General features: G+C 32.5%; 3 protein-coding genes across 4 annotated transcripts in view; all 3 read left to right on the forward strand.

The window, feature by feature from the left end:
- LOC25497293 (disease resistance protein RPV1) overlaps positions 1–222 on the forward strand; it is a 33,202-nt gene extending 32,980 nt beyond the window's left edge. Inside the window, exon 6 of the mRNA XM_024786156.2 lies at positions 54–222. The gene's annotated coding sequence lies outside the window, so the exon portion shown is untranslated. The remainder of the gene's footprint in view (positions 1–53) is intronic.
- Positions 18–28,000, forward strand: LOC25497302 (disease resistance protein RPV1). 2 transcript variants are annotated; one of them, XM_013597222.3, is made up of 5 exons: positions 18–53; positions 24,932–26,033; positions 26,195–26,410; positions 26,509–27,240; positions 27,328–28,000. In XM_013597222.3, the coding sequence occupies exons 2-5, from the start codon at positions 25,086–25,088 to the stop codon at positions 27,886–27,888; spliced, it is 2,457 nt and encodes an 818-aa protein (XP_013452676.2). In that variant the 5' UTR covers positions 18–53; positions 24,932–25,085; the 3' UTR covers positions 27,889–28,000. The 2 variants fall into 2 exon arrangements, with proteins under 2 accessions (XP_013452676.2, XP_039682493.1); XM_039826559.1 differs by lacking the exon at positions 18–53 and adding an exon at positions 24,109–24,695.
- LOC25497300 (receptor-like protein Cf-9) lies at positions 6,150–9,453 on the forward strand. Its single transcript, XM_039827085.1, has 2 exons — positions 6,150–6,167; positions 6,409–9,453. Exons 1-2 carry the CDS (start codon positions 6,150–6,152, stop codon positions 9,451–9,453), a joined length of 3,063 nt encoding a protein of 1,020 aa, XP_039683019.1.

A 28,000-nucleotide genomic window follows, 5' to 3' on the forward strand; every position in this document is an offset into this window, starting at 1 on the left:
TAGAAAGACTTGTTAACCGTCTTCTTGTTATTCTCTCAATCTCAACATTGCAGGTTTGTGCTTTGTTGTATATACTTTGTATAAATGTTGATTAATTTCTGTATATAGTCAGTTACAAATTCATTACTGTACGTTTGGAGGCATGCATTAGATTATAGAATGAATACCATTTTAGAAGTACATGTAAATTCATGGAGGCCAACCTCGGATAATGTATTTTAATGTATTTGAATGTATTCTTTATCTATTTGAACTACTTAAGTTTATCTGCAAAACAAACCAATGATTTGTTTTTTATTTTTTTTAGTGTTAGGCACAAAGAATGATGTTTCTTCAAGGATTGAAACATTCACAAACATATATAAAAAAGTGACGCTATAACGTAGTAGAATTTGAACAAATGAAAATTGTTCTGCAATACGCTATTCAGTATGTAACTGTAACTTAATGAAATTTGAACAAACTGCTATTTCCTGGGATCTGCGATTGACATCATATTGTTGTAGGAGAGAGAATATGAATAAATGATAATTACAATTGCAATAAGCAGATGTTTTGCTGAACTTGTATGTACAGTAGCATTTATTGATTTTCTTAACCTAATCCTTTGTGTTCGCACTTGACATTAAGTTTCTACGACGATGTAATTTTCTTCAATGTTACCAATGCTTAAAACAATGTTCATAACATTCAGCACTGACAAGTTTGATGATGACCACTAGGTTGTTCCCGATAATCCTTCAGAACGTATGATTGGCCTCCCATCAACTAGGAAACTGGCATTAAAATAACAAGGTCAGGGTTCTACAAGTAGTTAGCTGGTTTGATTTACAATTATTGTTTCTTGTATTGCTATTGTGTAGGTCAGGGTTATGGACTTTTTTCTTGTATTTTTGGTTCCTTATCTAAGTTTCTATGCTCGGTCTTTTCGACGTATAATGGAATAATACATGTTTGTATAAAGAGGATGATACTGCAATGTAGTTATTGCTTCTAGCGTGGCATTTACTAGGCTGATTTGGTCCTTTTCGAACTCATCCAGGGACTGCAGGATTTGGAGGACTTGATCGGAATTATGACAAAGCTTTTCAATTTGGATTTTATGGAAGTATAGGCTGGTCAAATATCCTTCATGCAGAGATTCAGGCTCTCCTTGTTGGTCTGAAGTTGTGGTGGAAAGCCCGGAAGTTTATATTCTATTATGATTCTCTTCATGTGGAGCAGTTAATATCATTGAGCACTCATCACTTTCACCATTATGCCAATATGTTGGTGATTATTAGAGCTTACAAGATGAAAGATTGGAATTTTTCTCTCCATCACACTCTTTGTTATAACTTAGTTCTTTTCCTTTTGTTTCTTTTTTCTTATGTAACAAAAAAAAAAAATTGATGGAAGAAGCAAATGGATTTGTTGAAACCACCACAACCCCTTGTGTTGATAGCTCATTGTCATGTGCTATATGCTAATAACTAAGAACTACATGAATGTGTTAAACTGCATACCTCAAAAAAGAGGTTAATGCAGAAAATGAATATAGTGAGTTTGTGGTTCTAAATGTGTTTTGGGTCTCCCACTAATATAGGTCATTTCTGGTTTCCCCCATGTAAAATATTTTTTTTGAATTTCATCCTTATAATTTGAAGATTTTTTGGTTTTGGACCATCGTGGAAAATGAATATAGCGAGTTTGTGGTTCTAAATGTGTTTTTTTTATCGCTTTATATCAAATTGGTGCAATTTTTACTTTTTATCCTTAACATTGTTTATGCTTCGGTTAGATGTTAATTAATCTATCTATTTTGCCTCTTCAAAACAAACAAAAACTACAGAAGAGAATTGTAATGAAACATTTTACCTCTAATCATTATGGCCAAAAAGTGTTACGAACTTGAATTAAAAAAGAAAATATTTTACAATGAAACTACAATTCATTATGTATCAATTTTAAAAGCCAAGAAATGAGAGGGAGGGAGAGGAGAGTCCATGCAACCATAGCCGACCACATCAGTGTCATCATCCACTACTGTCGTGCTTGAGTTCCACCGTCTCCCCACCATATTGTGTCGTTCAGTCATCACCGGTGTAAGAGAAACCAGGTGGCCGTTTTGTCGCCGGTAGTCCGCTGCTGCTATTTTTCCCTTTCCTGATTTCTCCCTTCCACTCTCATGTCTCACTTATCATCTCCCTCCATCTCTTTTTCTGTCTTTGATTGTTCGCATACAACGCAACAAAACATGAGAGTTGGCAAAAGTATAATCCATGCAGGCAGAATGAGAACAATGCTTCTATAACATGTTAAAGTTACCAAACATGTCATAAGAATTGGAACGAATAATTGTCATGCTTAATATCATTGATAGCAGCGTGTAATATCTTCAACAACAAAAATGAACTCTCACATAGAAGGGTGTGTGAGTTTGTCAAGTCAACTTGTATGTAACTTGTCATTGCTCAATGAACATAACTTTGAGCAATAATTGTGCAGTACACATTGTCAGAAGCATTACTTGGAACAACTAGGATCATATATGTTGGATCTATAATACAGAAAAAAGAAGGCAGCCTTCTGAGAGTGTGTGTGTGCGTGCACACTTGTCGCGGAAGATCAAATTGATAACAGTAAGCGGCAGAAATATCTTCATAAACCTTTATCGGATAAGAGAAAATTGGGAAGGAATAGACATCATATTTTGTAATGGTCTACTTTTGAGCAGATGTACGAAATTCAAAATAAGTAATCCAACATTCATAAGTGATGTTCCGTTGAACTTAAGCTACTTATGAAATGGCATTCTCGAAACCAAAGGGAAAATGACAATGCTTCTTTAAACTTTTTTTGAAGCCAAAAACAATAAGAAACATGTCAAAATCAAGCAAAACAGAAAACCAATATTCTGTCACAATCCTAGACAATTTAAACATAAAAGACAAGTGATGGTATATCAGCCAGTAATCATATGATAAATGAGCCTTGCTCTAACATTCAGACTGAACAAAGAAATCAAGAAGATGATGCTGTCAAAGATCATACTAAAGAGCACAAAGCATATACAGCAAATAGAACTAAAAAACAGTCAATAAAGATTTGGTATCAGCTGATTAAACGTGTCACTATGAAAAACAAATTGTACGGACAATGTATTTCACGGTAAGGATTTAGCTAAGAATCCAAATTCATTCAAAATAAATTGCAGCTTCTATAGGTTCATCCTCAACTTTGCGACCTTAAAATGAAATTTGTGTGAGAGATATATGCACACAAAAGAAATTCGAAGAGAATGTTCTTAAATCACCATAACTTATAGCTTGACAAATAAAAAAAAAGAGATGTGACATAATGTTATGTGTTTTGCTAAGGCAGTTTTTGTTTGTGATTTTATTAGAATGTTTTAGTATCTAGGGTGTCGTGCAGGAAGCGTGGTGGGATCAAATTCACATCTAACTTACTGCTGATCAGCAACGTCGTAAAGGCGATCATACATTTTATTGATATCCCAACAACCACAATCATATACTTTGTGAAAAATAAGAAATATTTGCCTTGCTTCGATATTTGTACCGTAGTTTGTTTTATCTCCTATCTCAATATTTGTGTAAGCTGCAATTTTCCATAGCTTTCTTAGCTGCAATTTTCCAAAAAAAATCTTCTTCTGATATCACTTCAGAAGCTGTTGGAGATTGCTTCTGATGAGATAATACTTCAGATGCAATTAAATTGCTTCTGATGTATTGTTCAGAATTAGATACGCAGCGGAGTAATAACAGAGTAGGGAAAAGAAAGAGAGACACAAATAGTTATACTGGTTCCTTCCACAACCCGGAAGTAGTCCAGTCCCCCTTGCACTTCCAAAGAGATTTCCACTAAAAATAATCACACAGATTACAACTGCTCAATACTACCTAGTATGAGACTTCTCAAATGCTCAAGTACGCAGGCAAAAGACTTTCAATGCTCAAGCACTACAGCAAGAGTCTTCTAATGCTCAAGCACGCAGGCGAGAGACTTCTAATCAAACAGAATTACACAGAAAATTGTTTGACTTTGAACACTTGATATACAATCAGTGGTGTTCACAATACAATGCAATAAAGACTCTAGACTTAAGAATTTATAAGATATATCAAATCAGTGCAGAAATTCAGAGTGCTTTTGAGAAACAAATTTGGCAGAGTTTTGGCGCTTTTAACTTGTATATCTCTCTCTGTATTTTATCTTCAAGTCTTCACTCCTTTATATAGAGGTGTGAAAGAGACGTTGAGTTCCTTTGATCATCCACCAGTAATCTTTTGCCTGATTTGGGTGTTGTGCTATGAAGGATCAACTTCAAATTCATTCCTGTCTTGAAGGAACATTTCTGGAGGCAGAGCTGTTGTCTTGTCTTGTAACGTAGACAAAAACAGAGTAGTGGAGGTAGTGGTTGTACACTTGTACTTTGTCAACTCTTCAATGAAGGACAAGCACCCAGTGCTTTTCAGATGACCGTTGATACTCCTTTTTAATTCTTCGTTCTCTTAGACGAGGTTAAAACGAGAAACAGCTCCTTTGAATCTTCAGTTTAAATTTACTGATCACTTGTAGCTTCTGGTGATGATATAGCTTCTGATGAAATCTTGCTTCTGATGAACTTCTGCTTCTGATGACGTCATTACTTCAGAGGCACTTGTTACTTCATAAGCACTTCTTAGCTTCAGACGCAGTTTTCTTCAGATGCTTTGGATTCCTTTGCTCTCCATTGTTCTTCCAAGACCTATTGAAATTGAATGACTTTGCATATGGTCCTGTATACTTGAACAATTGTTAGCAATAACCAATTGACAATTTTTAATACCTTGTTATCATCAAAACTCATTAAGGTTTATTGTGAAACACATTTTGTTCCAACAATAAGGCTTTGATAATATTTGCATATTTATTACTTGAGTTTTCATGATGTTGCTGGTTGAATAGAAGACTGCAGCTGGTTGATGCGACTGGGGCATTGTGTTTTGATACCTTCATTTGACTTGGAATTCCAATGACATATTTGATGTTACATTTCTCTTTGCATCCACACTACCGTCCCTAGCTATTTGAAAACTTGGATAATGATATATGTCGCGAAAAAATTACTCGTGATGGCATCACGACTCCTAACAGCTGAAGTTCATTTGCGATGATTTCGGGAACGTTTGCTTCGCAATGAATAGCACTGTTTTTTTTCTTTCAATATTATTTAATTATGTGAATATGTGTTGGATTTTAAGTGTTAGTCATGGATCAGTAAATTCAAAATTAGAACATATTCATAATATAGATAGTATGGAAATATATAATGACTACCCTCGTTGCCGCCGTTTAGATTTATAAATTAGGTTTTCACCATTTCATTGGACAATTATTATCCTACCATGAAGTTTCTTTGTTTTATAAACAAGCTCCTCAATCATTTGAGCACTCAAATCAAACCAAACTACTTCTCTATCTTTTCTTATGAATAACATTTCATCCTTTGTCTCCACTATGATATGACGCTCAACACAAGACACTGGTCCAACCGTGTCCACCATTCCTTCATATCGGGTACACCTAAAATTGATATGTGAAAATAATCATATTTTCATGATGTGAGATCAACGCAATGGACCTATTTAACACCACCAATTTTATCCATATATGTAATCATAACAACTATTAATATGTTGAACTTACCAGCGGGGTCGAAAGGTACACTATCAATTATCAAACTTTGCAGACAAAAACAACATCATCATCAATTCTTTAATCATTTTGATTATGTAGTAGTAGTACACTCTCACGTGATCTATCATAAGTTGGATTCAAGGGAAAGACAAAGAAAATGCAAGCAATTGATAAAAGAGATCAAAACTTGCGGTGCAAAAATTGTGTGAGAAAGGACAGATGATTGGACATCTCAATGATCCAGAATCTCAATATATTTACCATGATGAAATAATTGAGCTGTTCCACTTCAATCTCTGTCAGTGATGCTTGTCTCTTAGTTATGTTTGTCTTTAGTATTTTCCATAAAATTTGGATGAGTCTACACGTATGTTTTATGTGGATAGACATTCTCCAGCTATAAATTCTAATAGAAATATAAAACAATTAGGACGAGTTTACACGTATGTTATAAATATCAAACAATGATGACCATTGGTTACCAAGTAAAGACCATAAAACTCAATTTGGCTATAAATATTTACGTTGTGTCCCTTGGCATTTCATCCACACTTACTTTTCTATTGTTTTTCATTCACATAAACCATTTAGTAACACTTTCCAAAAAATAATCATTCATTCATGGCATGGTTGCTTCTTTTATTGCATCTTTTTCTCTTTCATTTTCCATCCTTCTCTTCTTTCAATTTTTCATGCCATCGTGATGAGAGCTCTGCTCTGCTTCAGTTTAAATCCTCCTTCACTATAAATTCTGAATCTTCTTATCCTTGTGATGAATCTCTTCTGAAAACAGCAACATGGAAATATGGGACTGATTGCTGCTCATGGCATGGTGTCACATGCGACACCACTTTTGGTCGCGTGATTGGCCTCAACCTTGGCTGTGAAGGCCTCCAAGGTATATTCCATCCTAATAGTACTCTTTTCCATCTTGCTCATATTCAAAAACTCAACCTTTCTTACAATGATTTCACTGGCTCCCATTTTCATGCTAAGTTTGGTGGGTTTCAGAGTCTTACACATCTTTACTTGTCTGGTAGTTTCTTTAAAGGTAAAATTCCAACTCAAATCTCACACCTTTCCAAATTACAATCACTTCATCTTTCTGGGTATTTTGGTTATGTTTTAGTTTGGAAAGAGACCATCTTAAAGAGGCTTTTGCAAAATGCAACAAATTTACAGGAGTTGTTTTTGGATTATACAAATATGTCTTCTATAAGACCAAACTCCATTGCTTTGCTTTTCAACCAATCTTCCTCTTTGGTTACTCTAAATCTTAAATCAACAGGATTAAGAGGAAAATTCAAAAGGAGCATTCTTTGTTTACCAAGTATTCAAGAAATAGATATGTCATTTAATGATGAACTTCAAGGCCAACTTCCGGAATTGAGCTGTAGCACTTCTCTTAGAATATTGGATTTGTCAGCTTGTGGATTCGAAGGGGAAATTCCTACTATGTCTTTTTCTAACCTTACATATCTTACCTCTCTAACTCTCTCATATAACTACCTAAACGGGTCAATCCCATCATCACTTATAAAACTTCCACGTCTAACTTACTTAGATCTTTATACGAACAAACTCAATGGTCGAATTCCAAATGCATTTCAGACATCAAACAAATTTCAAGTATTAGATTTTAGTTATAACAAATTTGAAGGAGAATTGCCAACATCACTTTCAAACCTTCAACATCTCATTCGCTTGGATCTTTCATACAATTCATTTAGAGGTCAAATCCCAGACGTGTTCGGTGGGATGACCAAATTGCAAGAACTCGATCTATATTTTAACAAATTAGAAGGACAGATTCCATCTTCGTTATTTAAATTGACTGGTCTTAAGTTGTTATATTGTTCTAATAATAAATTAGAGGGTCCTTTACCTAACAAAATTATAGGGTTCCAAAAGCTAACTGATTTAAGTTTACATGACAACTTGTTAAATGGAACAATTCCTTCCTCTTTGTTATCTTTGCCTTCTTTGGTATATTTATATCTATCTAACAATCGACTTACAGGATCTATCAGTGCAACCTCATCATATTCCTTAGAGAGTTTAAATCTATACAACAACAAGCTACAAGGCAATATTCCAGAATCCATTTTCAATCTTACAAACCTAACTAATCTAATTCTATCTTTAAACGACTTGAGTGGTTTTGTCAATTTTCAACACTTTTCCAAACTTACAAATCTTCGATTTTTATCCCTTTCATGGAATACTCAATTGTCACTAAACTTCGAATCCAATGTCAATCATAGTGTTTTTTACCTTGACGAATTGGAACTGTCTTCCGTAAATTTGATCAAATTTCCCAAATTGCAAGGAAAATTCCCGAATTTGGATTATCTTGATCTTTCCAATAACAAACTTGATGGAAGAATGCCCAATTGGTTATATGAAAAAAATTCATTGAAGTTTTTGAACCTCTCTCAAAACTATTTCATGTCAATAGACCAATGGATTAACGTCAATAGATCCAATGGTTTGTCAGGCCTTGATCTTAGTGATAATTTACTGGATGATGAAATACCTTTGGTTGTTTGCAATATCAGTTCACTTGAATTTCTCAACTTGGGATACAACAATTTGACTGGTATCATTCCACAATGTCTTGCTGAATCAACATCCCTTCAAGTTTTGAATCTACAAATGAATAGATTTCATGGCACTTTGCCAAGTAACTTTTCAAAGCATAGTAAAATTGTCTCTCTAAACCTCTATGGCAACGAGTTAGAAGGTCGTTTTCCGAAATCTTTGTTCCGGTGTAAAAAGTTGGAGTTTCTAAACCTCGGGGTCAACAAAATAGAAGACAATTTTCCGGATTGGCTTCAAACAATGCAGGATTTGAAAGTGTTGGTTTTGCGAGACAACAAGTTGCATGGTTCCCTTGTCAATTTAAAAATCAAGCATTCATTTCAAAGTTTAATCATTTTTGATATCTCAGGTAACAATTTAGGTGGTTTTCTACCAAAAGCCTATTTAAGAAATTATGAAGCCATGAAGAATGTTACTCAAGTGGATGGGGATATTAGTTTGCAATATCTACACAAGTCGTATGAAAAATTCGACGCGGGATATTCAGATTCTGTGACTGTGGCAACAAAAGGGATTCAAATGAAATTGGTGAAAATTCCAATAAAGTTTGTATCTATTGATTTTTCAAGAAACAAATTTGAAGGAGAGATTCCAAATGCTATTGGAGAGCTTCATGCACTCAAAGGGCTTAACCTTTCCCACAACAGACTTACCGGTCATATTCCCAAATCCATAGGAAACTTGACATACTTGGAATCTCTGGATCTTTCCCTGAATATGTTAACCGGTGTGATTCCTGCGGAATTAACCAATTTAAACTTTCTTGAAGTCATGAATCTTTCCAATAACCATTTGGTGGGAGAAATACCTAGAGGAAAGCAATTCAACACATTTACAAATGATTCCTATGAAGGAAACTTGGGGTTATGTGGATTTCCCTTGTCAAAGAGATGTGGACTTGAACAACATTCTCCACCTTCACCCAACAAAAACTTTTGGAGTGAAGAGAAATTTGGATTTGGATGGATACCGGTGGTAATTGGATATGGATGTGGATTTCTGATTGGAATAGGCATTGGATATTGTATGTTTTTAGTTGGAAAGCCTAGATGGCTTGTGATGATATTTGGCGGTCAGCCTAAGAGAAAGGTGAAAAAAAGGACAAGAATGAGGAGGAATCATGGTACAGCCATGAATCAGAATCAGAATCAGATGATGCAAATGTCATAGTTTATTGTTTTAGTTATTTTCTCTTTTGTGTTTAAAATAAGCTTGATGTTAGTGCGACAATCTAGTCACTCTTATTTGATCTAGCTAGTTTGATTTTGGGTTGTAAGTTTGTATTCTTAATGTACCGTGCTTAATAAAATTGCAGGTTATCCTGTCACTCAATTTGTTTGTTATCTTGTATGCTTAGTTCTCAATAAAGATTCAAAACTGGGAATAAATGCACAAACCTATCAAAATTTAGTGGAGGCCAAAGAAAAGCAAATTGAAGAACAGTCCAGAAAATAATAAGAGCAAAATATAAACTAAAATAGTAAAATTAGAAACAATTCAAAGTAGAAGCAACAATGATAAATGATAATAACAAAAGTAAAGGACCATCATATTGTCAGTGTCTTACCAAGCATAGCTCCATCTCTTTCAAAAAAAACCAAAGCCAAACTGGCTATTGCAACGGAACATGAGAATGCAAAAGCTGGAGTACCTTGCAATGTATTATTAGGAAATCAAGTAGTAATCATTACGATGACAATAATGTGAAAGTTAGATTGTATAATAAACAAGAATGAAGTGATAAATAAATTAAAAGAAAAAGATTGGAAGAAGAAAATAGAAACTGAAATTGTAAAATAAGGAGAAAAAAGAAACAATAAAAATAGTAGCAATAGTGATAACAAATGGAACCAGAAATGAGAGGGGGCGAGAGAAGGAGAGAGTCCCTCTAACCATATCCGACCACATCAGTTTCATCCTCCAATAGAGATGTGCCCGAGTTCCAACGTCTCTCACCATGTTGTGTCATTGCCGGTGAAAGAGAAACCAGGTGGTCATTTTGTCGCTGGTAGTCCGCTGCTGCTATTTTTCCCTCTCCTGATTTCTTCCTTCCCCTCTCATGTCTCACATATCGTCTCCCTCCACCTCTTTTTCTGTCTGTGATTGTTCGCATAACAATGCAACAAAACATGAGAGTTGGCAAGAGTATAATCCATGCAGTCAGAATGAGATCAATGCTGCTATAACATGTACTTAAAGTTACCAAACATGTCATAAGAATTGGAACCAATAAATGTCATGCTTAATGTCACTGATAGCAATGTGTTTTAATTCAACAAAAAAAAATGAACTCTCACATAGAAGGGTGTGTGAGCTTGTCAAGTCCACATGTATGTAACTTGTCATTGTTCAATGAACAGAACTTTGAGCAATAATTGTTCAGTACACATCATCAGAAGCATTACGTGGAACAACTAGGATCATATATATTGGATCTATAATACAGAAAAAAGAAGGCAGCCTTTCTGAGAGTGTGTGTGTGTGCGCACACTTGTCGCGGAAGATCAAATCGATAAAAGTAAGCGGCAGAAATATCTTCATAAACATTTATCGGATAAGAGAAAATTGGGAAGGAACAGACATATCATATTCTGTAATGGTTTACTTTTGAGCACTTGTACGAAATTCAAAATAACTATCCAACATTCATAAGTGATGTAACATTGAACTTAATCTACTTATGAAATGACATTCTCGAGACCTAAGGGATGAGAATACTTCTTTGAACCTTTTTGGAAGGTGAAAACAATTGGAAACATTTAAAAATCAAGCAAAACAGAAAACCAATATTTTGTCACAATCGTAGACAATTTAAACAGAAAAGACAAGTGGTGGCAGTGATAGCAGGCGATGGTATTTCAGCCAGTAATCATAGGATAGATGAGCATTGCTTTAACATTCAGACTGAACAAAGAAATCAAGAAGATGATGCCGTCCAAGATCCAACATTAGAAGATTTGATATCAGCTTACCAAATGTGCCACTATAAAAGAAAATTTTCATGGACATTGTATTTCACGATAAGGATTTAGTTAAGACTGAATCCAAATTCATTCAAAAGAAATTTCAGCTTCTATAAGTTCATCCTCAACTTTGCCCCCTTAAAAGGAAATTTCTGTGAGAGATAAATGCATACAAAAGAAATTCGAAGAGAATGTTCTTAAAGAGGAAACTATGCCAATGGGAGAATTATACATTATTGACTGAAGCTTATATGATTGTAATCATCATAACCTATAACTTGACAAAGAAAAAAGAGATATGTGACATAATGTTACGTGTTTCGCAAATGCAGTGTTTGTTTGTGATTTTATTATGCAAGGTGCCGGAAGCGCGGTGGGATCAAATTCACATCTAACTTAGTGCTGACCAGCAACGTCGCAGTGCAGTGGATATTGTGAAGACCTATGTGAAGGGATCAACAACCGGGTGGATGCCAATGAGAAGAAACTGTCTTGGTGAGTTAGTCTCTGTCTTTCAAAGTTACTAGTAGTGACTGTCACAATTCCAAAATGTCGAGAATTGCAGCAATAGCACCAAGAACACTATCTGGAACACTAAATCAGACAAAATCATGTTCATAATTTACAGTTTGCTCCCCTCTCTATTGCATCATAATTCTTTCCCCTCTTACATACATAAGTTACCAAAACACTATCTGGTGTTTCTACCAAAACTTTTGTATTGTTCATCAGATTATAAAGTTTTCCATATATAAGTTGTTTCTACTTAAAACTAGAGGTAATTGGGTAAAGATCATTCATTTTATTGATATATATATAGAAACCTGATTAGTTTTCAAATAAAACGAGAGTGACATTCAAACTAAAAATGCAAATGCAAAGATCAAGTAGTTTCTTAGTATACTTGACAATAATTGTGATATCCCAACAACCACAATCATATACTCCCTCCGCCCCAAATTGTATGACGTTTTGGGCATTTCACACATATTAAGAAATGTAATTAATATTGTGTGGGAAAAAGATATTATGAGTTGTTTTACAAAATTGTCCTCAATAAATGATATGAGAAAGATAAATGAAGGAATTGAAAGAAGAGAGAGTAATAAATAGTTAAGGATATAATAGGAAAAATAACATTAATTTTTCATTGATATTGTAAAGCGACATACAATTTAGGACAAATATTTTTTCTAAAAAATGGCAGAAGTTATTCAATAATTCTTTATAGTCATGTTTAAAATATTATAATAATATTTTAAAAATTGGAATGTCCATCAACTCGATAAGATTGCCGGATCATTTTGAACTATTGAGTCATTAATTGAACAACCAGATAAAATTGGATTAGTCTATCATATAACTCGATCTATTTAGAAAAATAATGAGGATAGACAATATAAAAAGGTGTTTAATATGCGAGTAATGATTAATTAAAATTGAAAATCAAACTATTTTGTGACAAATTTTTTAACATTTTTTTTTCTCTTTTTATTGGTCATAAACAATAAAGAGAGAAAAATAGAGAGAGAGGGTGTAAGAACACAATAAAAGTATGAGAGTTGTCTAATAATTGTTCTAAAATGGTTGTTCCGAAAACAATAGAAGTATTGTTTCTTATTCAATTTTGATTATCCTATTTGGAGGTTAAATCTGTTAACGTGTTCACAGGTTGTTATGTAATTTTGGTTTTGGTTGTTTTTTGTTTCACGACTACTTAATGTAGTTTAGATTGTTGTTGTGTAACTCTGAATTTTAAGTTTCCTCTTGCACATCTTATGCTAGAGGGGTTTCTGCTGGTTTTTTAATACATGTTTATCTTAGCCTTTTCTAAAAAAAACATCATTTTTCGTAATATACGGTGTTGAATGATTCAATTTTTTTCCTTCAAATTCTATTTTTTTTATTTGTACTTGTAGTTTTATTTCCTTTTGTTGCAACTTCCTTTTTATTTTCCAATATTATTTAATTATGTTAATATAAAGATTGATGCATGTATTGGATCAATAAATATAAGAGTAAATTACACTCCCCTCCCCTCAAAGATGCTTGAATTACACTCCCCTCCCCTCTTAAGTTAAAATATACACTCCCCTCCCCTCTTATTCAAAACATATTAGAAAAATTTTCACTCCCCTCCCCTAAGAGAAGCTTGAATTACATCTCCCTCCCCTCTTATGTTAAAATCTACACTTTACTCCCTCAATATTCTTTTTTATTATTTCTAATAATCTAGCAAAAAATAATAATTTAACACACTTAAAAAAAATAGTATTGAGGGTCTATTTTAATATAATAGAAAATTAAATACATATTTTTCGCTATATTTTATTCACAATTTCATTAACATGTAGTTTTAAACTCTATTATAAAATATGAAACAACCCAAAACAAAATTAAAATATGTGAAAAATTACTAAAATCATTAAAGAATGATTATTTAAAAGTTAATTTTATACTCTAATTTATAAAATCAATAGCAATATATTTAAATTTAATTATCATTGACATGACATTTAAACTATAAATAAATGAATTAATTTTTCTTAAATGGTGATTAAAAATTAATATAATATTATAAGAATATTTATTTATGCTCAAATAGATTAAAGTGTAGTGCATATTTAATTATTAAGGTATGAGTTTGTAATTCAAGCATCTTATAAGGGAGGGGAGTATAAATTTTCACATAAAAAATATATATTGAGGGGGTAAAGTGTATATTTTAACTTAAGAGAGGAGGGGAGTGTAATTCAAGCATCTTTGAGGGGAGGGGTGTGTAATTTACTCTAAATATAAAATTAGAACATATTCATAATAGAGATAGTATAAAAAGGATGACTAATGACTACCCTTATCACCGTTTAGGTTTTCATCATTTCTTTAATTGATGAAACGAATGAGGGCAATGACCTTTCATTAAGCTTTATTATCCTCAAACAAAAAATATGTTTTCCTTGTAATTTGTTATACTACCATGAAGTTTCTCTGTTTTATAACCAAGCTCCTCAATCATATTGTTACTCATATCAAACTAATCTACTTCTCTATCTTTTCTTATGAAGAATATTTTCTCCTTGGTCCCCACTTCAATATGATGCTCAACACAACACAATTGTGAAGAGTATGTTCCACCATTCCTTCATATCAGCTTCATCTAAAATTGATATGTGATAAGTAGTTATATTTTCATGATATTAGATCAAAGCAATGGACCTATTTGACACCACCAAATTTATCCACTCAACTTTAACATCAAAACAGTCAGAGGATATGGGTGTTAGGACGAACACCTCATTGCTCAAGTTAAATGATACCAAACATGGTCCACCATGACTATGATTTTTACACAACCAATTACACACTTCATCCATGTAGACATGGCTGTTATGCAGAATGCGGCATTAAATGTAGACATGTACTGTAATTAAATGTATCTTATAAAATAGTAGAATAAAAACTAAACAGTAAAACAACCACCGCAATGAAATATACCTTAAAAAAATGGTTCCTTGGCTTCATACTAAAACTTGTCTATATACTAATATAAAAATCCATGTCCGTTGCTTTTACGATTTTGCTCCTATAAGGGGCAATTTGGTAATCTACTAATTGGTTGAGTGTTTTTTTAACAATGGCCTATGAATTTCCATTTTTGCCCCTAACCAATTTTTTCAATTATTTTCTAATTTTTATATTTTTAATAAATTTTAATTATTTTCCAATTTTTATATTTTTAACTATTTTTCAATTTTTTCTCCCAAATTCAGTAGCTTCTACATTGCCGTTGTGGGAGATTAAGGTATCGTTTGACCGACTTTTTTCAAACCTCTCTACATTTTTAAGGAGAAGTTAGGCCAAACACAATACCAATTAAGTACTAACTAAAAAAAGAACTTTTTTTGAACGCATAAAATTGAATGGAATGAGCTTTGACCAGAAGTTGTTGAATGTTACTTTAAAAAACTACTTCTCGACAATTTATTTCACAAGCACCTCTTTTCAACTCACGCTGGGAAGCTTTTCTTTATTTTTTAATATTATATTTCAATATGTTTTTTTTCTTCCATTTAACTTTATTTTTTTTTAACCATTCCATTTAATTTTTTAAGGAGGTTCCATTTAATTTTATCTTTTTTTCAAAGAAATTTAATTATCTTTTTATCACTTATTTATTTAATTTCAATATCGTTTAATCATCACAACCTCGCAAATATTTTTATTCACGCTCTCATTAATGATTCCAAATATTTTTTTTCTTTTCTTCAACCTCGCGAATATACACACACACATTAACGTTTAGAGTAATATTTTATGGCCTGTCTGTTTTTTTGCTACGCTAATGCATATAATTGTTTTAGTGTTGCTTGGTTGGGTGCTATCTCACCAATTTTTTTTTTTAACTATTTTACAATTTTTTATTTTTATCGATTTTTCAATTTTTTCTCCCAAATTAAGTTGATTCTACAATGTCGTTGTGGGCGAATAAGATACCGTTTGTCCTGGTTTTTTTTCAACTTCTCTACATTATTAAGGAGAAGTTAGGTCAAATACAATATCAATTAAGTACTTACCAAATAATCTACTTTTTTTAATGCATAAAATTGAATGGAATGAGCTTTGGCCAAAAGTTATTGAATGTTACTTCAAAAAACTACTTCTCGACAGTTTATTTAACAAGTATCTCTCTTCACTTCAAGTTGGGAACCTTTTCTTTTATTTTTTAATATTATATTTCAATACATTTTTATCTTCCAATTAATTTTTTTTAACGAGGTCCCATTTAATTTTATTACCTTTTTTTCAAAGGAATTTTATTATCTTTTTATGATTTATATATTTAATTTCAATATCGTTTAATCATCACAATCTCACAAATATTTTTATTCACGTTGTCATTTAATGATACCAAATATTTTTATTTTCTTTCTTCAACCTCACAAATATATACACACACACACACATTAGTGTTTAGAGTAATACTTTATGTGTGTCTGTTTTTTTTTTGTTACGCTACTGCGTATAATTTTTTTGGCATTGCATAATGCGTATGATTATTTTTATAAAATTTTGATTTTAATTAAAAGTAAAATTGTAGATGTCTTTTCTTCAAAAAAGGTCTAGATGCCTAAAAAAATTATACTTATATATATATATATATATATATATATATATATATATATATATATAGGGCATATCAAATGAGAGGAGTGTTAAGAGTAAATTGGCTTTCTCCATTTCCCTTATCCCGTTCTCTCTCTCTATTGCATAAGCCATAAGTGACTCATCTTTTGACCTCTTCTATGTATTGTTCTTCCTTGATTTTTCTCTCTATATAGAAAGGATCTCTTCAACGTTCTTCTGTTCCTTTCTTTCCTCTCCCTCAATTTAGGTTCAATAGAAAGAAAACATAATAAGATTTTGTCAAATAAAAGAAAGATTATGATAGCTTTGGGAGAGAAATTCCAATTAGTTAGAGTAATTGCGTAGAAGACTAATAAATAATCACAAGCTGATTTGGTTAAGAGTGAAATTATAGTTTAGTTCTACTATTGTTTAAATCCAACTTAAATTAACCCTTTTTAAAAAATTCAATCAAGTGATAAGAAATGGGTGACGAAAATGGAAAATAGAAAAAAATATTCAATTGGGGTATGTATGATTTAGGTGGCCATAGAAATCTTCTAACAAAAGCAGTAAGCATCGCTATCGGCATCGCCATCGCCATCGCCAGGTAAATGGTTCTATACAAGTTGCATTGAGAAGCGTGTGCAGGGGAAAGACGAATAATTGTGTTTTTTTTTGTTTTAATTGACTGCATAGCTATTGATGAAGTAACATGATTAGTTTAGATCCAATGGTTATTATTAAGTCTTCTCATCTCTCATAATAACCACTCCTCTCATTTGAAATGCCCTATATATATATATATATATATATACTGCACATTTATATTGTAACAAACTATGCATATCTTTTTCTTATTCAAAAAAACTAAACATATATGTTTCCATGACACCCCAACAATGTAATATATATAATATAAATTCTTATTTTTATGAAAGACACAAAAAATATGGTATTCTTATACAAAAATATGGCATTAATTTTTTACAAATAGTAATTTTTTAAGAAATCATTGGACTTCTTCATAAGATTGTCAAGTAAATGCCAATTGGGACTATAAAGAAATTGTGTACGAACATTGTGTTGAAAGATAAAAGGTATTATTTTCTAATTTGTTAGCATCAGATGATAGGATTTTGTATAAGTTTGATAATGACCTGAAAAATGTCTTTCCTTATGCAGTGAGAATATAGTTGATGTAACACTATGAGAAAAATATTTCGTAGCTTTATCATTTACCATCTATTTACCTTGAGTTCTTTGCATCCATTTTGTAGTCAATGACAACCCAAATATATGTAACAATTGGTCTGGTTCGAGGATGCTCATCAACCTATATTATCCGGTTGTTGAGAAGTTTAAGACTTAGTAAGTTTGCATCATGATTTCACAATACAGTGTTAGAGTAAATTATTATTTCACAATCTGATTTGATTGTTTTTTGACCATGTTTCTTGAATTGTTGTCGTGGCCTTAATATTTCTCAAGCTCAGAATCAAAGCATCAGTCAGAACTTAAGTCAGAGTTCAGCTTCTTCTCAATGTACTTCGTACAACGACTTTTTCCAATTTGTCTCAGGTTAAGCCAATTGTTGAATTATAAACTTAGTCAAGGTCTGCTTTTTTTATGCGCAAACATGCTTTGAATTTTTTCACGCACAAATTAAAAATACATATTGCATTATTCTTTATTTCATGTGCATAATTTGTGGATACATATTGCATCACTATTTGGAAAGCAACTAAATTCAATCCTAACTAGTTTGGATGATATTATGAGAGTTGCACCAAATGTTTGAAGACATCAATGTCAAATGGTGCTATCTATACATGCACATGCGGGAGTGATGCTTAATTTCCATTTGTTTCAACAATGTTAATTGGTCAACGGGGTTCATATAATGCACATGAATGCATTTATCTAGCATTTTAGGAAGATAAATTAGAAGTCATGATACATTTTCTTTAGCTTAAAATCAGTTATGCTACCTTTATTTTATAAATTATATGTAACTATATTCACATACGTCTTATCCATGTTAATATGCATTAGACTAATATTGTTGTTATTTCCCTGTTTAGCATTTCCCAAACGAGGTGTCAAGAACAATTCTAAAAGGAAAGCGCAAAACAATCACTCTCATTGATGACCAGACACAGAGAAAATATAAGTGCCGCCTCATTACCGCCGAAAGAGAAAGCTATGAAAAATACTTGGGTGGGCAGTGATTCAATTTCTACAAAGAACGTGTGATGGAAGAAGGTGGTAACCTCATCTTTGATCTCAAAAAGTCACCGAAGAACTTGCATGTTCGAGTTGTTCCAAAGTAGATCTTTGCTGCTAAACTTTTTAAACTTCTACTATTTTGACACATCGCTTTGGACTGTAATCGTAAACTATCTTGACTTTGGGATGCCATTTGTTCTTTTCATTTTGTCTGATGTAAATATTGACAAAAATCCCTTTTAGGTTAGTCTATGACACTTGCAGTCTTTTTTATAAGCCTAACTATTATGTAACGTTAATCTGCACATTGTTGGTTCCTTCATTGGTTCCAATTAGTATCATGTTAATTATAATGTTGTTTTCCTAATCTCTTGAATAAAATAGAACATGTTCTTTTCCTACGACAAATCTTTATAATGATTAGGTAACTGTTTTAGAAATGTACTTATATATAACATCTAATTAACACTGCAATTTGTTTTGTATCTAGCACTTCCCAAGTGAGATATCAAGGACATTTCTAAAAGGAAGAGGGGAAAAAATCACACTCATCGACAAGTCGTTCCCAAATATGCACGTTCAAGTCGTTCCCAAATAAAGATTTGGTGTTCATGATCTACACTTTCAACAGATCACCTTAATTCTAATCCTAGACAAGATTATCTTCACTCACTGATGCTACTTCTTTGCTTGATTTCATCTGATTTAAATATGGGTATCAATCATTTTTTGGTAATTCTACAACAACACTTTTTTTTTTTTTTTTTTATAATTTTGGATAATATGTAATCATAATTCACACATCATTGGTTCCTTTTTTGTTCCAATTGTTTTCATCCTAAACATTATGTCAATTCCTAATCTCATAAACTGATTATATGATCTCTAAATCAGGCCATACATATTTTATGATGAATCATAATTTTTTGTCGTTTTAATATCTTTTCTTTCGATTTTTTTTATCGAATACGTTATTGAACTCGTGCGAAGCACGGGTTTGTAACTAGTTCATATATAAAATAGTAAAATAAAGAGTAAAGAGTAAAACAACCACCGCAATAAAATATACCTCGAAAAAATGGTTCCTTGGCTTCATACTAAAACGTGTTCATAAATTTGTACACTGTAATTAAGCTAAGGTACATTATATTACTGTCCCACCCCTTCAATATTATCATGTATTCCTTTGTTACTCAATTCTAATTAATATATATTTAAGAGAAATGTCAGAAACATCCTTTATTTAGTACTCTCTAACCTGAGATCCTAGGATATGTTGTGCATTTTTGTTTTGTGCGTTCATCAAGTTTGTAGGTTGCTTAGCGAACAGGACGAGACCGTGTGGCGTCTTTCGATATAAAAAGGGTTTTTAAAACAAGCTATTATGTAATCTTTGATCATTTCATATAAGGTTCTAGCTTATTTATTAAATATTGTTATTATTCTTGTGTTTCTTGCTTTATTTAAAATTTGAAATGTTATTGAAATATACTTTTGAATATAGGGTTAGAATAATAATATATCAAAGTTTTATTCTAGACATGGAGTTTAAGTTTTGGTAATCACTTTGTAATCAAGAGCTTAATGCTATTGGATCGTTTAATAGATTGAGAAATCGTTGATAAAACGATACGATTGAACTCATGAAGTTATTTACACATAAATAACTATTGAAATCATGACTTTATTTACACATAAATTGTAACACCCCGTTTTTCCAACATAAAAATTCCATTTAATTAATCAGATAATTCACATAAACGGAATGTTACACTTCTTTTCTTAAAATTATAAACGGAATAATTAACTAATTATCCTTCAAAATGCAATAACATAATATTTAATACTTCGCAGCGGGATTTATTCAAACATCTAAAATAGTCTTTGGCACGAAGGCCTCTTCATAATTGTCTCATAAAAATTCAATCTAAAACATAGTCATAAATCTTCAAAAACAATACGCAAGGAATAGAAAAGCAATAACAAAGTTCCCATCCCGTTACGTATCAGAGCACCTAAGACACACGAGAGAGAAAGCTCACACGACATTAACTATTCTTGGTTACCTGCAAGTTACTCATACGAAGAGAAACATTTCCAAGCAGAAGGGGTGAGATTTCACAAAACAATAATATTAAGCATATAATTCAACAATTATATTTAATCAACATCAAAAACATCTTAACATTCTTTATAGATAATAATATATCATTTAACACTGCAATCATGGTTTGTATAAACAATTACAACTTCACAACTTATCAACATAAACATCCTTCACTCGACAAATGCGACTCCAACTCGATTATGCAACTTAGACCTCTTATATGCATGTGGTACCAATACGGGGCATCAAGTCCCAATCGCTATTTGAGTATTATTATACTTCCGGAGCATCAAGCCCCAATCGCTATTTGAGTATTATTATACTTCCCGAACATCAAGCCCCAATCTCTATTTGAGTATTATTATACTTCCGGAGCATCAAGTCTCAATCGCTATTTGAGTATTATTATACTTCCGGAGTATCAAGCCCCAATCGCTGAATGCTAATGCATGGACTCGACCTCTTAAACATCTTAATTCAACGACCTCTTAAATAGTCCAATAATTTGGAACATCATTATCAACATCTTAATCAACTTAGACTGACTCATGCAACTTAGTTAAATAACAATAACAACATAGGCAGATTACATCAACAGCAAGACATAAAAATATTAATTGCAATTCAACAACATCTTAAATATTCAATAATATCTCAAGTTATGCACATAAACAATGTATCAGATCTTATTCAATCATCAACATCTTAAAACATCATACATACATATAACACTTCATCAATCATGGACAATATCGTATTCACAAACATATACATACATATACTAATTCATCAATCATATTCAATTATTCACTATGACCTACATGCAGTAATTTGACCATAACTCAAGTTCTATAAATCATTTTGAAGTCAAACCAACGACATTAGAAAGCTAACATCCATACCTACAACTTTCGTGTTTACACCTAAGACCAATTCTCTACCAATCAATACCAGTTTTCATTTCAAATTCGGGGCAAAGATGAAAAGAAAAATCAGAAAAAAGCAACCTATATTATTCAACTTCACTTTCATTCAAAATCATCACAATCATCACTCTTAACCATAATTCTCAAATTCTCAAAAACTAAACCTACAACATGTTAAATACAATTTTCAGAATCATAGACTCAAGATTATTGAATGTTAGTCCCACCCTTACCTTAAGAAATCGATTGCAAGATTCTCTTCTCGTTCCTCCTCTTCTCTAGGTTTTCTCCTTTTTTCTCCAAAAACTGGTTGTACGTGGTTAATGTTTTCTAAACCTAGGTCTCTCCTATTTATATATCTCCATCTATCTTATCTTATTTCTCTTTCTCCCCCCAAACTCTCTAAAATCTCATAACAACCCCTAAACCCAATATTCTATTCTAATATATATATATATATATAATATTTCTAGAGAACAAGGTTTAGAGAGCGGCGGCTTGGGTTTCACAACTTTTGTGAATTAGGTTAAGCACTCACAAAAAGTTAGTAATGCTTCAACACAAGGGTTCTATTTATAGAATCACTTGTGTGATCAGAAAGACAACACTTAAATACACTGTACCTTACGGTCGATCGCGTTTCTCTATTTTTTCGTAAATTAAATAATAAAGTCATATTTAATTATTTAATTACTAATAAGTCTTACTTATTATTTTATAAATAAGTCTCACTTATTTATTTTATAAATAAGTCTTAATTATTTATTTCTCTCATCTATCTGTCCTTTGTGTGTGACCCTATAGGTTCCAGTAACATTGGCAATAATATTAAATCACATATTTAATACTATAAACAGTGAGCGGTATCTAGTAACACATCACTGTAACCCAACTGACGAGAATGTCATGTGATATGACGAAACCTTTCTGTGATAATGATCATGTGTATAATTATCTTTTTGCCCTCATGTCTATATTGAACACAAGGCATAGACCGTGTCATCCTTGTCTAGTTCAATATTGGGCTCGTAGACATTTCTCCTGTTATGTAGGAGGGGCAAATTCCATCTAGGTCACTCATGTCCCTCAACATGATTCGTGGAGTACCCATCAACCAACTTTATATTCATCCTGTTACGGACAACGTTTGAATGGTGACAAAGCACTCGACTCCAACATCTAGGGTAGATAGTGGTTTCAGGTCGAAGGGTGGAATACACCACTGTCACTATGAGAATATCTTATGACACTTTTCATAACTTTTACTATGTAGTATTCTCATGGCGGATCAATCCAATATAAATATGACACCTAATATTTATATCTATGTGAGATGTGATCATCAGTCTACCTACATAATAGTCTTTATGCTTTAATGATATCCCACTTCTCAATAAAGCTTGACTACGAATACTTTAAGAATAGTTTCCTTATGTTTAACGGGGTCTCACAATAAAGTTATACTTAATGTTCCATTAAACGGACTAATTATTCTAGGGACTTTATTATTTTGAAACAAAACAAAATCAATAAAGAAATGCCTTATTATTTATATATTCACAATATATATATTTATATCAATATCATGATACAAAGCCAAACTCAGTCAATATAGATTGGCTATTAGGGCTTAATCCAACAATTATAAGATAAAATCTCATCTAACTTTAAGGGTATTAACGTGTTAGTTGAGTAAAAGAAAAGTGTAAAGTCTTCTGTGACTTAAAAAGAAAAGTTGTAAGTCTGTTGAGGCTAGATAATACGGTTTTTGCATGCTAAGGCTAGATAATACAGTTTGTAAGCTTGTTGAGTCTAAGAGAATACAGAAGGTAAAGTCCCTAGTGGCAGAAGTGTAAGGTGCATGAGTTCAGAAGGTTGTCTCAAGCATCATAGTAAAAATCTCACAATTGGGAGGAGTGAACTAACCCACATTGGATGAACCACTATAATTGTCGTGTGTTATATTCTTTACCCTTACTCTTTATTTTCAGCATTAATGTTTACATTCACTTTACATACCATTATCACTTTATTTATTGTTTATTACACTAACACTTCTGAATCTATTTCAGAACATTCTGAATTTAACCTACTTTTAATTTCTTTCAAGTATCTACTTGAGAATCACTTACTACATGTGCAGGTTAAATGTTTCTTATAAATAGGACCGGTGGGAGTATTATAAAAAAAATTGACTTTTTAGATTCATTGAGTAATTGATGTATACAATGAATCAAAAAAGTTAAATATTTCTTATAAATAAGACCGGATGGAGTATTATTGACGAAACATAAAATAAAACTACATTTTAATTGACTTGTTTTATTTATTTATTAAGTTTTGTCCAAAAGGTTGAACGGTAAATGACGGAAGTAGTAAGGAAGTTTCGTAGACAATTAATTTTTTGTTTATTTATTTATTTAAGTTTTCTTGTCCAGACGGCTATTGGATGTTACAAGGAAGTTTCACAAACTATTTTTGTCATTAGTTTAAACCTTGTTTTAAAGAATCCACCTAACAGACCACACAAATTAATCATTCATATTCTCCATTTTCAAAGTCTTTTTTCATCCAAATTCTTTCAATTCTCATGGCTATGCAATCACCTTCCCGAGTGTTCCTCAGTTTCAGGGGCAGTGACACTCGCAACAATTTTACCGGTAATCTCTATAAGGCTCTTGTTGACAAGGGAATTTGTACTTTCATGGATGATAATGATCTTGAAAGAGGAGATGAAATCACACCATCACTTGTCAAGGCCATCGAAGAATCTAGAATTTTTATTCCCATATTTTCTGCCAACTATGCATCTTCTTCATTTTGTTTGGACGAACTTGTCCAGATCATTCACTGCTACAAGACAAAGAGTTGCTTAGTATTGCCCGTTTTCTATGATGTGGAACCTACTCAGTTACGACATCAGAGTGGGAGTTATGGTGAGCATTTTACTAAGCATGAAGAGAGGTTTCAAAATAATGAGAAAAACATGGAGCGATTGCGTCAATGGAAGATAGCTCTTATCCAAGCTGCTAACTTGTCCGGCTATCATTATAGTCCTCATGGGTACCCCACTTTACTTAAATCTTGTTTTTCCTTTCTATATTTTATTTCATTAATTTTTATGCCTAAATAATCTACTCTTAAAACTTAAATAGGAACACATTTTCTATTAATGTTTTTAAAACAAGTGTAAGTTATTTATATGTCAAAAAAATTAGAATTGCATAATATATTCTCAATACATGGATGTGATTTTGATTTTAGTTTATGTTCTAACTTATCTTATTGGACATGAATAGATATGAATACAAGTTTATTGAGAAGATAGTCGAAGACATCTCCAACAATATCAATCATGTTTTTTTATATGTGGCCAAATACCCTGTTGGATTACAGTCCCCAATAGAACAAGTGAAATTGCTTCTTGACTTGGGCTCTGAGGATGAGGTCCGCATGGTAGGACTTTATGGTACTGGAGGCATGGGTAAATCAACACTTGCAAAAGCAGTTTTTAATTTTGTTGCTGATCAATTTGAAGTTGTATGTTTTCTTCATAATGTCAGAGAGAATTCAAGTCATAATAACTTGAAACATCTCCAAAAGAAGCTCCTTTCAAAAATAGTTAAATTTGACGGTAAGTTAGAAGATGTTAGTGAGGGAATATCAATCATAAAGGAAAGACTATCTAAAAAGAAGATTCTTTTGATTCTTGATGATGTTGACAAACTAGAGCAGCTAGAGGCTTTGGCTGGAGGACTTGATTGGTTCGGTCCTGGAAGCAGAGTCATCATTACCACTCGTGATACACATTTATTAGCCTGTCATGGGATTACAAGTACACATGTAGTAAAAGGGTTGAATGAGACAGAAGCTCTTGAATTGTTGAGGCGAATGGCGTTTAAAAATGACAAAGTTCCTTCGAGTTATGAAGAGATTTTAAACCGTGTAGTTACTTATGCATCTGGCCTTCCCTTAGCAATAGTAACAATAGGGGGCAATTTGTTTGGAAGGAAGGTAGAAGATTGGAAGCGTACATTAGATGAGTATGAAAATATTCCCGATAAAGATATCCAAAGGATACTTCAAGTAAGCTATGATGCTTTGAAGGAAAAGGATCAGAGTGTCTTTCTAGACATTGCTTGTTGCTTCAAAGGGTGTAAATGGACAAAGGTTAAAAAAATACTTCATGCTCATTATGGCCATTGCATAGAACATCATGTTGGAGTGTTGGCTGAAAAATGTCTCATAGGTCATTGGGAATATGACACTTATGTGACCTTACATGACTTGATAGAGGACATGGGTAAAGAAGTCGTCCGACAAGAATCTCCCAACAAGCCTGGAGAACGCAGTAGGTTGTGGTTTCGCGATGATATAGTTAACGTTTTAAGAGATAATACGGTAAGAAAAACTAATATTTATGAACAATTTGTTGTTTTAGCTTTAGCCATGACTTTGATCATCCTGCCACCTCATACTAGTGTTTTTTATTCACTTAATTACATGTATATTACGCTATAATATTTGTAATGGGATTTATTCTTTTTTTATTTTGTTAAAAGGGAACTGGGAATATTGAAATGATATATTTAAAATATGACTCAACGGCAAGAGAAACAGAGTGGGATAGAATGGCTTGCAAGAAGATGACAAATCTCAAAACACTTATCATTGATGATTATAAGTTTTCTGGGGGTCCTGGGTATCTTCCAAGTAGTTTGAGATATTGGAAATGGAGATTTTGTCCTTTGAAGTCTCCATCTTGTATTTCGAGCAAGGCAAGTGAAATAAGTTCATTTTTCAATTGTGTATATTGATAATTCACTATTAGATTATATAATTTAAACTTCAACTTATTTATTTATTTTTTATGCAGGAGTTCAACTATATGAAAGTCTTGATATTGGATCTTTGTGAATATTTAACCCATATACCTGATGTCTCGGGTCTTCGAAATCTAGAAAAGTGCTCCTTTCGAGAATGTCATAGTTTAATTACAATTCACAGTTCGATTGGACACCTAAATAAACTTGAAATCTTAAATGCATATGGTTGCTTAGAGCTTGAGCATTTCCCACCCTTACAGCTGCCCTCTCTTAAGAAATTTGAAATCTCTTATTGTGAGAGTCTCAAGAATTTTCCAGAATTATTATGCAAGATGACAAATATAAAAGATATCAAGATATATGATACTTCTATAGAAGAATTGCCGTATTCATTTCAAAATTTCAGTGAACTTCAACGGTTAACAATATCTGGATACGACCTAGGGGGAAAGCTCAGGTTCCCAAAATATAATGATAAAATGAATTCAATAGTGTTTTCAAATGTGGAACATGTTGACCTCAGAAACAACAACCTCTCAGATGAATGTCTCCCAATACTTCTCAAGTGGTTTGTTAATGTGACATTTCTAGACTTATCGGAGAACGATAATTTCACAATTCTTCCTGAGTGCCTTAGCGAATGTCACCATCTTAAACAACTTTATTTGAAGAACTGCAATTTTCTTGAGGAAATTAGAGGGATTCCACCAAATCTTGAAAGGCTTTTTGCAGACGAGTGTTATTCATTGAGTTCCTCAAGTATAAGAATGTTAATGAGTCAGGTTTGTTGTTTTTTTATTGCACTAGTATTTGACATATAGTATTTCAGTTCATAGTGTAATTATTATTCTTTTTATATAAACTAACAGAAACTACATGAGTCTGGATGCACCCATTTTCGATTCCCAAACACAACCGAAAGGATTCCTGATTGGTTTGAGCACCAAAGCAGGGGAGAGACAATTTCTTTCTGGTTTGATAAAGAACTCCCTTCTATTAGTTTTACTTTTATTATTATTCGTCAGCACTGCATGAACCCAACAGTCAAATTATTTGTGGATGGCTATGAAAAAGAGATAGGTTGTGACGAATTCACCGGAGAATTCGGTGAGCTAGTGGGTGATGAAACTTTGTTGGATAACCACACAACTTTTTTGCATATAAAATTGGAAGATTATTCAGTCAAATTTTTTAAACGATGGATCCATGTGGAGTTTAAGTTGTGGGGTTATTTGTGGCTCGGGGAGGTTACAAGATTATTCAGAAATACGCAAATGGGAATCCATGTGTGGAAGGAGAAAAGCAACATGGAGGGGAGTGTGAGATTCATTGATCCTTCATTATTACAATTTATGCCTCCTCAAAAAAAGCAAAGATTGGTGGAAGTGGGAGTTTCAGAGAAAGGGGAGGAGGGTTTTAGGAGGATGTAATATTGAAGAATCCTAATATTGGAGGCATGCATTAGATTTGAAATGAATACCATTTTAGAAGTACATGTAAAATATGGAGGCCAACCTCGGATAATGTATTTGAATGTTTTAT

Source organism: Medicago truncatula, chromosome 6, assembly GCF_003473485.1.
Source record: "Medicago truncatula cultivar Jemalong A17 chromosome 6, MtrunA17r5.0-ANR, whole genome shotgun sequence".
NCBI classification, from domain to species: domain Eukaryota; kingdom Viridiplantae; phylum Streptophyta; class Magnoliopsida; order Fabales; family Fabaceae; genus Medicago; species Medicago truncatula.